Here is a 17,491-nt window from a genome sequence, read left to right on the forward strand (position 1 = left end):
TAAATGGCCTGGATAGGGTGAACTGAGATCAACTGTTCGGCCTTTTCCAGTGCAAGAATTTGGGGGACTCCGATGACAGGTTTGAAACAAGCAAAAGATGGTTCATCTTACAATGAAGTTAAGCTGCTGAACTGTTTTTCACAAGATGCTGTTAAGCAAGATGCAGTATACTGAAGGATTTTTAAAAAAAGAAAATCTTAAATCCATAAAATGGTCCAGCAAGATCAGAAAAATAGTAAGAAGCAGGTTTATAAGAAATAGGAAATTACAAGAAATAAACAAAAATGGACTAAAAACTAGGGCGTGAGGAAAGCAGAAAGAAGAAAAAAGAAATGGGAGAAAACTTTAAGCAATTTACAAGGAAAACATTGAATTCAGAAGGCAAAAGTAAAACGGTAGACTTCCGACTTTTGTGAGTTCACAGCCAATATGAACCGAAGGGTGCCACTTTCAAAGCTATCAACATGAAGGTCAACAGTTACAGTTTTAAGAAGAGGAGGATTTATTTTCTTTCTATAGTGCAAAAGAAGCCAATTTAACTGCATGCACTTTGAGTAGGAAAAAGCATTGCAGAGACAGAGGCGCATCACGCTGAAGCAGTTAGGTGCAAAGGCAAACAACCGTAGATTTTCCAGCTCTTACTTCACCTCTCAGCTCCTCAGTTCCCAACAATACTCCATTATGTCTCACACCAAATCATCCAAATTGTGCCTTGCACTAAGGAGAATCTGGACACTGCTATCTTCCTGGTACTGTTGTCACAGACTAACTAACAGGTAATACTGATTTTTAATGAGAATGGAAGGAACTGTGTCAGTCATTTTAGGAATGGAAAAAGCATTCATTGTTGTAGGTCCCTTTTCAGAAGCTCTTATTAATTCAGTTCATTTCTTAAAAAATTATAATGACCTTCCTGGCTTTACTCTAGCACTCTGGGATCACCTCTGCTCTTGATGCTTACATTTCTTTCAGTGCCTGTGAAGGGGGAAAAAAAAACATACAGCACCACCTGAATGGATGCTCAATGTCTCTCTAGGGACAGCATTTTCCTCTCTGGCAGTTTGCATAAGGAAAGCCTTTCCCTCACATACACAGTCCCTGCCCTCTGCACCCCGACAAAGGCTGCCTGCGGCAGTCTTGGCTGTCAAGTGTCGTATCAGTCTAGTAATTATGGAGCAGAGTTTTCACACTTATTCTCATACTTCTTAACTCTGCTACTATTGGGGTTGCCTGCAACTCTGACATTGATCAGCAAATGAAAAATCAATTACCTCATCTTGCTGTAATACGTATGCCTGCAACCCCCAGAAGGGGATATGAAAGTTTAATGTTTTCATGATGACCATGGCTTATGGACTCAGGGCTTAGCACAACCCGCATGTGAATACAGAGGGAAGGGATGCCCAGAGAAGAAACCACCCCCACGTGACATGAGCATTTGTCACCTCAAGTAGTGACAAAGAGCAGAATCCCTCCTCTGAAGATTTCTGCAGATGTAAAAAGACTACATCAAAACTAAAAGCCCAACCACACTAATAAAAGAGACGCATGCAATTTTCAAGGAGAAGTATATGGTTTTATTTACAAAGCACACAAGCTTATGCTGATTATTTAGGAAGAAAATGGTTCTGTGACCTAGTTTTGTTAAGAATGATCAAAAGAGTGCAAGACATCTAAATCATTCATTTGTAAAGACATTAAAGTTAAATCTTCATCAAGATCACCAAGAAACCCACTTCCTACACAAAATCCATAATGCTGTTCAAAAATACATTAAATGCTATTTGAAAATACATGGCTCTGTTTTATGTTGGAGGTTGCTGAATCTGATAGACTGGCAAAGGTAAAGCTGTTGCAGCACCGCATCTCCACGTCCATCCAGTTGTGAGGCATATAGGCACACATACATACAATACATATACACATATATCCATGGCCAGTCATACAGATCAACATAGGCTGCAAACAAAACACTCAAGCAAACACAAGCTGCACCAATGTCCTGACCCCACCCCCCTCTCTGGCTCACCAGGATGAAAGAAATTTAGCACAAAATACATAAGTAGATACATCAGATATCATCCCTCCAGTAACTGGCTGTAGATATCCAGTCTGTTCAGCAGCTGGCCCCTGGATCACCCACCCACACCCAAAAATAGGTCTCTCTGGTCCAGCTCGGACTCCTTCTTCCCCCAGTAGCCAAGCCATGCAGCCTCCGGCCTTTTGGGTAGGTGATCTCTTCAGGAAGATGTGCCAGGGGAGGTTTAGGTTGGACATTAGGGAAAGGTTCTTCCCCCAGAGTGTGGTGGAGCACTGGAACAGGCTCCCCAGGGAGGTGTCCCGGCCCCAAGCCTGACAGTGTTCAAGAAGAGACTGGACAAGGCCTCAGACACATGGTGTGACCTGTGGGGTTGTCCTGTGCAGGGACAGGAGCTGGGCTCGATGCTCCTTGTGGGTCCCTTCCAACTCAGGACATTCTATGATTCTGTGATTCTCTCTAGTAACCAACCTGGGCTGATGGCCTCATCTCACACCTACCACCTAGTCTGGCCCGACAAGTGATCACATACACTGAGATGCACACCCACAACATACACATGCAGTCCAGTCTCTCCAGCTGCCCCCACTCTCTGACCTCTCTAACCCACAGCCCCTCGCCCTGTAGCTGGTACTTAGACGTCTGACGCACTCCAGTCTCTCCAGCTGCTGCACCACAGACACACAGGCCCCTGTGAACCATGGTCTCCGCTCCAGCTGCTGCATGCCGACCTCCATACGTAGGCACGGAATACGAAGGCCCTTCATCTAGTTAGAAATGGAGGCTGAGAAGGCGACAGGACAGGCAGCATGGGTCAGGCACAGAGCATGGCCACACAACTGTACTGACCAGCAGCCTGTTAAACCCTTTTATTGCCTTACCCCTCTATTTTCTCACACTTGTTCCTCCCCCAAACCACGCTGATCTCTTCCTTCCCTCGTCTAAACTTCCCATAGCGAGTCTTGCACAATCCAAAAATGCTCTATCCCTGTATCCTAAAACAAGACTCACAGCTTGTGGGCAGCAATTCCCTCCATCTGTAAGGCACGCTTGGGTCCCACCGTCATTGACTCACCTGGTTGGAGTCCCTGCTGGGGCAGCTCCAGCAGCACTGAACGTGGCTCTCCAGCACACCTGTGGCTGCCTGTGGTCCCTCCCACGAGAGGATGACCTTGCCACCTGTGACCCATCAGCATCAGCCACACACCCGGGCAATGCATCAGGCAATTCAGATGCAGAGCTGGGTTTAACACTGACTCTGCTGAGAAAAGGGGTGTCACAAAGTGGGATCTTTATTTGCACTATAGCTGAACAGGAGTTAAAGGTGATTGACAAAGTCCAGGACTACCAGCATAGGTAGGTCCAGGGAGGTTTTAAAACACGTTTACAAAGGTTGCTGTCCTGGGCAGGTCAGGTCTGTTTGCGTAACCCCAGGATCTGACTTGGGAATATTTTTAGCTAATGAAGCTCAATGGAAGCTGAAATGATGTAGCAGAGAGAAAATAGCTAGATAATGATTTAGGGAACTACATGTGTAGCATGTACAAGAGGATGAATTGATATGGTCAATACCAATAACAGTAGAAAGGGAATCATCTCTGTCCTCAGAGGTTGTCAGTGAAGTACCAATAAACTAAACTGAGGTGAGAAAGTCAGCTAAAAACCCAAGGAAAACCTTTACCACCTAAAATGCTGGATAGCAGGAAAAAAGAAGTGTCATCACTGATAACTGAACAGTAAATGAAGCAAAATGTTAGAGCAAACAATGCAGAGCATCCCTTAGTGCTCTACTTAGAGCATTATCAAAGGTGCCTTATTATCTACTTTTAATTTTTCAGCATTCCACTTCTTTTATTAGCATTTATGCCTTTGTCACCCTTTTTGCCTGGATAATTTCCACCTGTTTCTTCTTCTTTCTCTTGTCCTTTTTGCTGCATCTTCTTTTTTTACATCGTGACCGTTTTTACTCTTTTAAGACTTTCAAAGTGTTATCCTATGCTTATTATTGGGGGTGGAAGGAATTTCAAGACAAGCTCTAAGGCTCTTAAGCAACCTCAGTGGATTTGATGTTAGCAAATTAATTAAATATGATAAATAAGTGGACCTAAATACCACGTTAGCACAAAAGAACCAGCATTGAAATGCCACTGTTTCACTGCCCAATTAAGCTCAGGTGACACCATCACTACAGCAACATCCTCTCCGGTTGTCATACAGGGAGCATGCTATCTCCCCTCTCCATGCGTGCCCGCCTTTATCGTTGTCACTATGGGCCATTCTTTCCACAGGCCAGATTTTAACAACTGTTTCCACGGGCCAAACAGTGTATAATCATCCAAAATATCTCCCTCAGAGAGTGTGTGTATATGCAAAGGTCAGCAACAGTCAGCACTCAGAAACCATCAGCAAAGCCCCAAGAGACCTCTGGCACAAGCTGAAACTTCATCCCATCACTTACATTCTAGAGGAAACGATTATTGCACACCTCATATTTGCATTCAGAGCGTGAAGCTCTCTCATGTAAACTGCTGCAAACCTCCTTGAATAATCCAAATAGTTTCACCAGAAGTATGTGAGTAAATGCTGATCAAGACACAGTCTCTTCCTATCTGCAAAATATCTGGGCAAGATCTCATCTTAGCACGGCAAATAATGCTAGTAAATAAGACAGCTAAATCCTGCTGTAGTTAGCCTGAACAAATGTTGCTGTGATAGAGCCATTGCTGAACTAAGACCATACAGAGTGAGACAGCATTCAAGACAAAGAAGATTATTCAGAGGTGGCCTGTAGAAATCTTTTAAACAAACAGAGCAAACCTCTTCAAAGGAAAACTTGATTTATCTCTTCAGAGCAAAACTCAGTTTTGGCTTCTCAAAGATAAGAGTGTGTCTGTGTTGAGGAACTCAAAATGTCATACTTCAGAGTTTGAGCTACTCACTTGCATGGGAACTCTTTGAAATAATTTCCTCCCATTTAAAACTGGTCAGATAAACTTTGAAGTTCCTGTTTTCATCCTTCTCTAAAGTAGCAGATACTGACAACAACTGTAGAAAGGACAGGCACTAGGATCTTGAATAGCTAGTCTTTCGCATGCATGCAATTCCTACTTCTAGGATCAGTGCAACTAATTATTCTTGCTTAGTAATCAAGGAGGAAATTTTCTCTGAGTCAGATGGATGTGGAGGACACCTGCTTCCTTCTTCAGCACTGAGAACAAACACCTGCTGGGAATCATTTAAGGGGATTTTGCTCAGGTGTTTGTTTCTTGACCTGCTGAGACCTCAGTTACTGACCACCAGTCTTAGATCTGTGCGTCTGTAGGCAGTTTAATCTTCTGGAAACCTACAGTTTTGACATCGATGAATCTAAATTATTTGTTATAACAGTGTAGAGGGCTGTGGATTAACTGTCCAAAGACATGGGAGCTGGCCCAAGGTTCAGGTTCAGGCATACCTCTGCATAGCCCTGTGTTTCCAGAGCAGCATAAGTGCTTTTATACAGCCTGAACTCCCAAAGTCTGTGGAGCTGAGCCGGCTCAGTGCACAGCCAGCTTGCTTACTTCAAGCCTGTGTTCTTGTGGCTTCTGAGCTGATAGACTGCTACACATCTGTGAGAAAATACAACCTCAAAGGGACAAAGAAAATAAAACTGCAAATAGAATCATGAATGCAACTTCATGTCTGATGAACCACAGCCTGTTTTCAGACTGCTGTTACTGAAGTTAAAACATATAGAACAAAACCTGTAACAGTGGAGGAGCCAAACATCAGCTGTAACTAATACTGTCCCACAGAACATAAATATGATTTAATATAGATAACTAATGAGAGGCATGGAAGAGACATGATTCCTTTTACTCAGGCCCACACAGAACAGATACTGATGCCATTCACTGGATGTGCTGTAATAGGTGCACCTTGAGAAGGGAAATAATACGATGTGTAATAACAAAAGGCACAATCCCTGGAAGAATTAAGAATTACTTCAGGGTTTGCAGATGATGCCCTCCAGCTGTGTCTCTGCTGGTAAACCGAACAAGACTGGAAAGCAGTTTTGAGCTCTGCGACCACCACTGCTGTATAGCTGTTATCCTGTTCACTTGCACCATTTTGATCCGGGCCAACCAAAATTTTCCCAGAGCCCTGACGTATCTTAGGGGACAGAACACATCAGGATTTATTTGAGAAAGTTGACACCCTGGCCACCGTGTTTGGTGAAGGGAGAAGGGGTGGGCATTTAGGCAGGTAACCATGAGCTGTGCTGATCAGCTGTGCTCTGCCACCCAGCTCCAGGGCCAGAGAACGGTTCCCCTTCTATCAGCAATCTAGCTGTAGCTAAGAAAAAACAAAACAAAACAAACAAAACAAAAAAAAAAAAAAACAAACCCACACGTGGTAGAAGTTTGTGTTACCTCATTTGCTTCTGGCCTCCGCTTGCTTTTTTGGGAGCATTAACCGATTCTATGACATCCTTCCACAGCGCCAACATCATTGGCACTTGGAGACTGTAGATAATAATGAAAAGCCAGGCATCTCTGTATCCAGCACCTGACTGAAACAGAGTGAGGACCAATGTATGGTAGAAGTGGACTGAGGGAAACAAGGGCTGTCCAAGGACTCACATGAGTGGGCACTGGCAGGAATGCACAGGAGGAGTGCAAATTTTGGACAATGACTGGAAGAGGAATGATTTGTCCTGCCTGAGCAGTAGCTCAGCATCAGGAGATGGCAGGGACTCAAAGGACAAACAAAAAGATCACATCCTATTGCAGGTATCTCCAAACAGATGGGGGCTTGAACCACCGCAACTTTGGGAAGTCAGTAATTTGGGAAGGGTAGCATCTCAGCTGGACTCTGACTCACCAAAGGCTTCTCTACACAACAAGAGGTGTTTGTGCTCCTGGTCCCTCTTAGTTTATACTGCACTAAAAGTGGCTTATAGGATGGGGAAATGTGTCCACATCTTGATAGTGAAAGGTATTTTTCTTCTACTGAATTCTTGAAAATAACACATAGGGATAGATGATAACTCTACGAGTACATAAAATGACAAAGCATTGTGTCTAGAGTGAGTATCTCACCCAGAATTTTATGCTTCAGCTAGAATAAGAAGTAATTCACAACAAATTTAACAAATATTACCAAACTGTAAAGGTACTATGTAAAGGAAAAGGCTAGGCAATGTCTGTGAAAATGGAAAGAAAACAGCAAAACCGACTCAACTGAAAGAATTAAAGATTCTTTACTCTAAAAAAATTACCTGGAAGGACAGTATTACAAAATTCTGAATGCGTAGATTTAGCCTTTCACTGGCAAGTTATGTTAGTGTCATCCTTAAAAGGATATGGAACACAATTCCTTTGCAAGAGGTATTCTGGACAGTGAGAAATTAGTTGCTGCTCCAGCAATGTTTTGCAAGAGAAGAAGGTACAGTTGGTACAGCACACTGCTTTCTGTTTCAGTTTAGAAGTACTGGAATTTCCAATCACCTGTTTAAGCATTTTGCATTTTTGGAGGCAGAGCAGCCATAGGATTGAGTATTCTAACACAGACATTTTATAATTAAAATAATATACTAAAGGACTGTGGAGTTGTTTGTCAAATAAATTTAGATTTTTGAAAATTCAAACTGCTAAAATAAAATTTAAATTTTTAGGATGAGAAATGAAAGCTAAAGTAGTATAAGAGTGATAAATAAATACATAGGTGAAATTTGTTGCTGATAATCATATTAATTTAACTGGAGTGGACACAAAAGGCAATCTGACCCTTCAAGTAAAGCTTAAGTATCAATGTTAACTGGAGATATTTCCATGATTTTTTTTTAAAAAAGAGGCATTTATTATTTAACTTCTGTGCCTTGATGATTTCCTACACATCTCACTAGAACTCTTTTCTGTCCCTTTTTTAGATGCTGATTTTGGGTTGCTGGTAAATGCTGCTTTTAAAAAAACACATGGCTGCCTGCACACATGATTTCATTTCACCATAGCATTGCAATTCTCAGCCTTTACTGAAATTTCCATCCTTTTAAGTACTGTAGGTCTTCTCTTTATAGCCTTAGGGACTTTCTGGAAGATGTTCACATTCTCCACATTAATGCTTGATTACTATGAAGTGCCTTCTCCTATATATCTATACTCTTGTAGGCAAGCAGGCTCCTCATAAGCATATCCAAACTCTGCAGATTGTCTTGAAGAACAAGTGAAACCCAAAGTAGGCCTACAGATTGTAAAAATTAGTTTAAAAAAGCAGAGCAGCTGGCATTTCAATACCTGCCTAGATTTAAGCATAAAATCAAAAGTAAAGAAACATTCGCAATAATAAAAAATATGCCTACTGTATTGTGCTATGGAGGGTACAGCATTCCATTCTCAAACTGTTTTGCAGCTGGTGCACAACGTGGTGAGTCAGACTGCTCCTGGGGTGGGGAGAGCAAAACGAAAATGGAGCAAGGGATGGGGCAGCAATAGCTGCTGCTGCTACAAGAAATAATCTCCCTCCTTCGACAGCAGTCGCTGCCCTCCACCCCTTCAGCAGGGACAACAGCAACTCATTTCATGTAAGTGTGCAGGAGAAAAGTAAGAGTTGTTTAAGCTGCATTACTTTCATGAATAACTGTTCCCTATCAGCTTCAAAAAAAAGGTATTCAAGAAAGATACATTCTGCCCACAGAAACAGCTTTCAGCCATTCAGCCTACTAAAATTCCTCTGTGCTTTAAGCTTTCACTGTGTAGCTGTGCACCCTCAGGGGTTATACAATAATAAATGTAGTTAAAGACACAGTCTTTCTTTCTGCCCTTTTTAAAATAAATATTATTTTTTTCTCGTACTGCATGATAGCAGCATAAACCAACTTCTAGTCTGTTTCTGAGCCCTAGGAGTGTACATTTGTTTCTTTTATTAGTGGCTGAATACTGATGCTTTTTATTTATATTTTGCTGTTATACCACTCTATTATATATAACTTTTTTTTTGTAAATATCATCACCTATTAAAGATGTTCAGTTAAAAGATGAGTTTAAATTAGTGGTCTAAACAGAACATCTATGCTTATGTGCTGCATGTTGATTAGACCAGCTAAATGTGTATTATAGATGCTACACAGAAGTCATCCATCTTCGAAAATCCAGTCAACCATCTGATACTGTCAATTATCTCCTTTTTTAGGAGATGATGAGATTTAAAAGCATTAGCACTATTAACTCTGAAAAAGCTAACTAGATCTATGGAAATATTTGTAATTTAGATTCAAACTAGTAGCAAGAAAGTTAGAGATTCAAATGGGCAGGAAGATTTGCCTGATTGCTAAGTTAAAAATCAATAGCTATGGCCTATTCAGAAAACAAAACAAAACAGTGGGTTGAAAAGGGAAGATCATTTTATTAAAAAAAAACACAAAAAAACCAAACCAAACCAAAACAACAACAAGAACAACAATTTGTTAATCACTACAGATCTTGAAACAAATCATACCAAAACCTCATGAATCAGAAGTCAAGCAGAAACCACAATCTGGATGTACACTAACACTAGTTGGTGCATATACACCAGAAGATCACATAAGACTAAGGTAACAGCTTCATCTTTAGTCATGCATAAAACACAGGATAAAATTTGTACTGTAATAGGAGACTTCAGCCTAGCTGGCGGTAAATGCACAAGGTCTTGCGGATGTAGCCTCAGATTTTCTTCCATTCAAACATTCTTGAAAATTAACAAAATTTTCATTTAGCATTTGTTTTTGTCCATCAGGACTGAGTATTATCTTAGGATTTATCCTGGCTACCAGTCTACCAAAGGAACTCCTCACATAAGCAGAGACCAAACAGTAGTTACATAAAAGTTGTTAGAATTTGTTTATTTTTGCTACATGCATTATTGAACAGAGTCCAATCAAACAAACAAACAATATATATGTAAACATGCAGGCTGCTCAGTTGCAATTTTGTGCCTCTAAAAGGGATCCCTTTTACAGTGCTACAAGGAGCTGCCAAAAAATCAAAACAAATAAAGAATACTAGCTTAAAGAAAAAAAAAAAATAATGACAGTTTGTAGAGATTTAGTCAAGGTTTAGAAAACATCTAGCCACATATAATGAAAAAAATATTACAAGAGCATCAAATTTGCTTGTTGAGAGAGTAAACTAACAATTTTGTTTAAAGACTAAAACAAAAAATCACATCCCCCATATATAACATAGGGAAAAAGAAAAATGGAAGCTTATAAGCTGTTTAAAGTTTTTGGTTTGCTCTTTTTTAACAAATTAAGAACAAAATGACCTCTAATGACAGTATCAACCCATTAAAAGATCAGAATGGTTGAGCAGTTGATAACAGAGCACGAAAACTACAAGTATTTGGTTAGTATCTGTTCTGGTTTGGGGAGAAAAAGGTGATGTGTTTACAGCAAGGAATGGCAGTGAAATAGCTTCCATTTCAGCAACAGTTAAAAGGGATGTTAAGTCGCTAAAGTCTTCCAAGCCAAATGCCTTAATGTCATAATTAGAGTTGTGTTCTCTTGCAGCAGCCCTAACCACCAGGCTACCAGAAGCAGACAGGAGAACATCCTCTATTTGGCAGTAGAATGCTCATCGGGGGGGCAGGCCACGTGCCTTGTAAGAGTTAGGATTAAAATTTTCAACAGAAAGCTACTTTTTTATAAAGTGAGGCTGGAACACAGGATTCTTTTTCCTCCTCCCTGTCACAGATCCCATAGCTGTGCATTAAACTCCCCACAGAACTGCAAGGGGAGACTAACCGGGTATTTTACTGTGGAGTCTGTGTCTCCATGCCGAACCCTGCAGCACACTAACCCCTTTGTCGACTTAGCCCGCTATTAGCATTTGGCGCCGCTGCAGCTGCTCCTGGCATGTTCCTCTAAGGCTTATGCCCACATTGCAAGAAAGGTGTTGATGAAGCACAAGTGAGGCCTCAAAGAAGAACTGTGAAAGTGATGCAAGGCTTAGCTAGTGCAAAAGCAGGCATCACATTTATTTTACTGACAAAAAGGTTATGAGGCAAATTCATGATAGTCTAAAAGTACTCTCATAGGAGACACAGAAACTATCGAGTCTGTCAGTCTACCGGCCAAAAAAATCAGATTGAGAAGCTGGATGGCAAGGCTTGACAAATTCCTACTAGGAAAGAGGAACAAAATTTTAACACTAACAGTCAACAACCATAGCAAAAATATGAAGGCTTGTGGAAGACCATCTCCATCACTGCCAATTTTTAAACCAAGGTGGATTCCCTCCCCTTTAAAGACATGCATAGGTCAAATAGAAACCAGTTCACGTAACCAGCAGAGACTGTTGAAGGATTCCTTATCCCCACAGTAGGCTTTTATCTCAGTGTCTCTGACTGCAACCAACACTGGATAATCAAAAGCAGGCTAAGCCTTTCAACTTTAAGTCAATTTTGGGTGTAAAACTTTACAGAGGACAAGAAAAGGGATGACAAAACCAATAAGATAGGCTCTGCCAAATCTCAAGCACATGCTTTCGAATATCAATTTTTCTCTACTGATAGACTGAAGGTATGATTAACTTCCAGATTGCTATGAGATACCAACCAGAGTCACTGGAAGATGCTGAAAAACTGGATAGGGTCTAGCAGAGGGCTACCAAAAGCATTAAAAGGCAGAACAACTTGACATAAGAAGAAAGACCAAAGGAATGTGGTTTGTTCAGCCAAGAGAACAGAAAGGTCAGAGAAGATTTAATCAAAGACTTCCAATACATAGGAAGTAGTTATAAAGGAGATGCAGGTACTCTCTACAGAAGCATACTTGCTATATATACAGGAAACATACTATAATACCTGATGTTTATTTATAGGTAGATTTGTTATACGCCTGTCCTTCTGCTTCTTAAGTGCATACTAATGGCTCTTTATCTGTCCTCTAGATAAAAAAATCCATGCCAGAAGGAAAATGCACTGTTCATTGCTAACATGGTAATGTATTTGTTTCTGTTCTGTTCAGACACATCAGTAGACCTGATATCAAAATATTTATAACATATTTTTGTTAAAGCTAAGGGTAGTTCTGCAAGCCACAATTTACTTAGTCCTGAATGTGTTTCTCTAAGCTTCTGAATTTCGGTGTACTGGTAGTTCCTCATCTCTGGGCCTTAGTGACCAAATTCTGCAAAGCAGTTTGAGTCCAGGTCTCACTATTTAAAAAATAAACAAAAAACCCCACCACCACAACAACATCAACAACAAAAACAACAACAACCACCATTCAACTGCACGGTCCTTTTAAACAATTATACCATAGTTCGTTTTTTGGTTTTTTTTTTTTTTTTTTTGTTAATTACACATATCCTATACCAACTTGAGGTACATCATTGACAAATGTTATTTCTCTTTTTAGTGTAATTGGTATCTCTAATCTAATCCTTTATTTGTGGTCTCGATTTTCAAAAGGAAAGAATCCAAACCAAACGTATTTTTGCTTACACTCTGAAGTATAAACAGTAGTAACCTAAAAGTGTACAGAGGGCAGAGTGCACTGCAATAGTGGCATTTAGTCCCTTCCACACTTTTGTAAGAATGCAGTGCACTCAGTACTTTCAGCAACTGCCAAACTATTCAGAACATTTAATATGTTTTGCAAAGAAATAATAGAAAATTAAGAACATCCTGGAAATTAAATATCTTAACAAATTTACAAATTGCTCAAAGACTTCCACTCTCTCTGAATGAAATAGGAAATTATAGCAAGAGATGAAAGACACTAATTGTACATCAGAGCCCATGGTTTATTTCTATTGATTCTGGAGACACGATGTGTCTAAAATATAACATCTTCTGAAAGTACTGGTTTAGATATACCAAATTTTAATGGTCTAGAAAGATAGGAAAAACAAATAAATTTTGCAAAGAGCAACTTTAACCCAAAACGCTTTTAGGAAAGGAGTGGCAAACATTAATACTGTTTTAGCAGCATATGTGTGCCCAGAATAAAAGCCATAGGTTGACATAAACCCAAGAATAACATTCTCCCTGATTTATTCCACTACAATTATCAATAATTGTATTACTGATTTATTAAAATACTATATTGACTGTAGATGACCACGGTCTTTGCTTAGCATACCGCATGACTTGGCAACCTCCTCATAAAACACACAGCTAATCCAAATTAGCAGGAGAAAAGCAAACCTGTTTATTTCACCATTTAAAATTTCTACAGAGAACTACATTTTCAAACATATTTTGTTTATGGGACTTCAGTTTCAGTATTCCATGTAACACAGATCTGCAGCCATATCTTGAAACAAAATGTATTTTCCTGAAAAACAACTTACAAGGCACAACTTTGTACAATCATTGCAATTTTGAAGCTATTCTTTGAGGCACAATGTTTTTCAAAATAAGGCTCAAGTAACTTAAAAGGTAAGCAGAAACTATTTGCTTCATTCTTCATGCTATTCACAATAAATAGCATTATGTCTATCTATCTTGTTCTACTGGTATGTTTATAAAAGCATACTTTTAAGCTTCAGTGTCATTTTGATGCAAAAGTTCAAATCTGTTTCCCTAAAATGACAAAACTATAATAAAAAAAATATTCTATTAATGACAGCTGGGATGCTTACGGTACTACAAGAAGAAATATAGCATTTCACCATTTAAAAGATCTGCAAAACGGTAAGGCAAAAAACCTCCTAATATTTGGATTTTTAAAAATTATTAATCTGTAGTATGTCATGTAGTAAAGTGTCAGAGTTGAGTTACAAGCCAACTGCAAACACAAACACAATTCAGTTCGCTAAATGTCATGGAGTCTGGAGCCAGCCAGTCCCCTTCAATCAGAGGCCCAACCAGGAGGAGGCTGTAAAACTCCTGTAAATGGCTGAGAATTACAAAAGGAGGACAATCCCTACAGCAGACTTGGCAGCAGGCCTTGGGGTATTCAGAGAACACTGCATTTTTTGATTCAGAGGTGACACTGATATCTGGAAAATATCCTTAGTCTTCAAAGTTAGGCTTTAATGAGGTGAGCAGCAATGTGTTTTACATGCCAAAATGATAACGCGTCCACCAGAATACGGCTGCATCACATAATTTTTCTGCAAAGTTAGTTTTTAAATTGGTAAGTGCTCCGTGGCTGTAGATTCTACCAATTAAGTGTGCGATTCGGCAAGACACAACATTACTGACACCCTCGTTATTAGAAAGCGAATACCTGGGAATTAAGTCTGCAGCAATACAGCAATACAACTGGGGCTCTCCTGGCTCATTTACCGGGCTATTCAGTGTGCAATTAATCATTCATTCCACAAAGAACCTACCTGCCAAACCAAGTGTTCCTTTACAACAGCTGTACCTGATAGACAGACGCTCAGCACAATCGTATGAGATGCAGAGGTCAAGACGCTGGCAACTATAGCGTCCCTCATGTTGAAGGGCAGCATGGTATACACCACAAAAATAATGAACAAGAAAAATGATACCTGTACAAGACAGCAAGACAAAAAAGAAGCATGTCAAATTCATTTTGGAATAACATTCAAAAAGTAGCATTTAATTTTGAACTGTCTTCAGCATAAAGTTACACATCAGGTTTTTTACAGGAAAGTTACTGCTAATCACTGCAGAAAATTGATTTAGAAAGTATTAATTTAAGGAAGTGTTGGAAAATGTACATTATATTTGATTTAAGAAGTGCAGTTTCAATATACTACTTCGTGGTTCAACGACTACGCAATACTCCAATTTATTTAACTTTTCAAATTCAACTACGAATTTATCTTTTCAAATTTTAATTTTATTAACACTCTGTTTATAGTTAGAGCGTAGTTCTCCTGGGACTGGTGACTTCTAACTGTGAACTGCACTACAAAACAATTTTTCAAACCCCTCCACAAAGCCTAAAGAATTTAGATTCAGAGAAATTTCATTCATCTTGATGTACTAAAAATTCATGATGTAATATAACATGACATTATTGAAAAAATCCCAAGTTTAGCCAAGCATTTTGGTTTAATAAGATTATACTTCATGTGTATCTACATGACGGATGTCAAATTGCCTTAAAATACTACATTTTAAGCTAACACATTTATTTGGACGTGAAAACTATCTTCAGACAACCACAGCCTACAAGCAGAATTTACTGATTGCTTCTTACAAAAGGCTACGAGCACCCACACTAACTTTATGGAACAAACTCTCCAAATGCACAAGCCAATCTGTAACAGCAAAAGGGATTCCTTCGCTATACATACAAAACATTATATATTTGATGGTATGCATGTGTTTTAAACTCCACCACATACTTGTGAAAGCGTAGCAACATTTGGGACACAGATTTGGCACGCATAAGTACACAAGTCTGAAAATGTGCCAACCTCCCTATAATTATATCCCAGCCTAAGCCCTTCCACCAGTTTTAGTTAACTTGCAAGCTTATTCACCATCTAACAGTTGTATACATACAGTATTTAACTCAGAAAGCTCCCAAGCAGGCACCAGCAATAATAATTTGCTGTTCGCTTCTCCTATTGACAGTTTGTTTTTTTCACATCTGCACATATGATTCCACAGTCAAAACTGAACCCTAATGTATGTGTTCCTACAAGATAGTGGAGGCATTCTTCTCCACCATGGAGAAAGAATTGGATGGAAAAGGAAGTCCGCTTCTGTTCTCCAGTCATCTTTCTCCAATTCCTTCATTAAGATTAATCCAACTCCTTCCTGGTCACTCATTCTCTTTTTTGATACTGCCCAACCATCCCATATGCTCCGAAGTCAAAAAGTTCAATAGCATGGAACACAACAGAAGTGCAAGGACATGAAGGATAGTAAGAAAACAGCTAACAAGCAAAGCGAAAACTTTGCTTCTCTGCTCTTCCAATCTACCAGCTGATAGCACAGGGAAACAGAAGTGTTTGATATCTCTTTAGTTTCAGTCCTCCCTGAAAGTTTTAACTGTGATCAGATGCTAGTAAAACCAACAGCAAAGGGTGTACAAACTTGGTGTAGATAAGAGAAGGGTTATGTAAGTGTGATGTTTTCAATTGGTCCAGACCTGGGAAAAATCACCCGTGATACTGAGAGAACTAACTGATAGTCTCAAAACTTGGGAAAGATGTAGAAAGTTCTGGCAGAACATGTCTTTGAAAGGCTGGGAAAAAGGCTAAGGAATTAAGAACTAGTCAGCTTAGCTTCAATTCCTACAGCAATAACAGACAAAATAATAAAACAATTCACAATGAAGAATTCTGAAAGTTAAGAAGAATGTAAGTAACAGCCAGTGTAATTTTGCTAGAACAAATCATGTTAAAGCATTCTCATCTTCTTCTGTCATGATAGCAGGCATCAGGGTAGGGGGAAAACCTGAATAATAAGTTCAGCAGCAAGAAGGGATGTGAAAAATCCTCTAATATGAGTGTAAGATGAACAGATGCCAGAGGCAAAATACCTTACCCACATGTAAAACCAGATGCCTAAGACATGTTCCAATTAAAAAAAGGTTTGAAGAAGAATCCTGGACCCTAGTACTGGAAGAAGGATTTCAAATGCCTCCAATCCCAGCAACTTTGCATGAAAGTAAGGTTTTGTTGTTTCTAAGTTTAGCTTTTTAATTGACTAGGGGGAAGATGTGATTTACATATTTGTGAGAATTTTATGATTAGAAAATAAAAAAAATTATCCTTCTCTAACTGTATTGTCTCAAAAAAGTAGGACTTGAAAATTTCCTGTGCTTGAATATGGTTTGACTTTATAGCCAGTCTAAACGATTCATCCCACTTGTGAGCTATATGCTAGGTACTTACTGAAACTCATTAGTGGATATAAGGTATAATAGGATGCTGTTGCTTTTCAACTTCAACATAAAACAGACTACTAAGCACATTAAAAAGATTTTGTATTTGCAGTTTTTCTAGTGGTATGCAGCTCTATCAGCACCAAATCTATTATACTACTGTAAAAAGTATCCTCTCATTAAGTTTCTCCACTATTTTCCTTGGTCAAAATAAATTGAGAATTTCAACCTTCAACAACTACGAATAGAGTTTTTATAAGTTCCAACCCCTCTCGACACTACATATCCATACCTCGAATTCTCAGTTACTCAACATCAAACAGGCTGAGTTGGACTGGAACTGGGTTAAAGAACACTCACTGACAAATTGACCTGTCAATTCTTATGTTTGCATACAGACAAACACCAGATGCTTCATGGGCATCAGAAGGTAGCTGGTGCACACTCTTGAAATTTGGGTCTGAGAATGCTGTTGCGAAGCAGGAGAGGTATCAGTTATCTCTGGATTGCTAAAACAGAAACTCTCATCCAAAAAGCAAGTGGAAATGGCTCCCGTCAATAGTTCTTGATTCTTGGCCATGCCCCCTTTCTCTATTTCTAGTAATGGAAATTGTTGAGAACTCTGTTTATTACAGAAGTTCCTTTTTTTATTTCACCGTGGCTCAAGAATATTC

At 39.4% G+C, this 17,491-nt stretch overlaps 1 protein-coding gene across 3 annotated transcripts in view; it reads right to left on the reverse strand.

Annotated features, from left to right (window-relative positions):
- The window catches only part of ADCY2 (adenylate cyclase 2), a 224,865-nt gene that overhangs the window by 147,634 nt on the left and 59,740 nt on the right, over positions 1 to 17,491 (reverse strand). For all 3 annotated transcript variants that reach the window (XM_065628875.1, XM_065628874.1, XM_065628873.1), the window contains exon 3: positions 14,341 to 14,502. In XM_065628875.1, the coding sequence (XP_065484947.1) occupies positions 14,341 to 14,502 (162 nt within the window). The remainder of the gene's footprint in view (positions 1 to 14,340; positions 14,503 to 17,491) is intronic.

The sequence above is a fragment of the Caloenas nicobarica genome, chromosome 2 (assembly GCF_036013445.1).
Source record: "Caloenas nicobarica isolate bCalNic1 chromosome 2, bCalNic1.hap1, whole genome shotgun sequence".
NCBI classification, from domain to species: domain Eukaryota; kingdom Metazoa; phylum Chordata; class Aves; order Columbiformes; family Columbidae; genus Caloenas; species Caloenas nicobarica.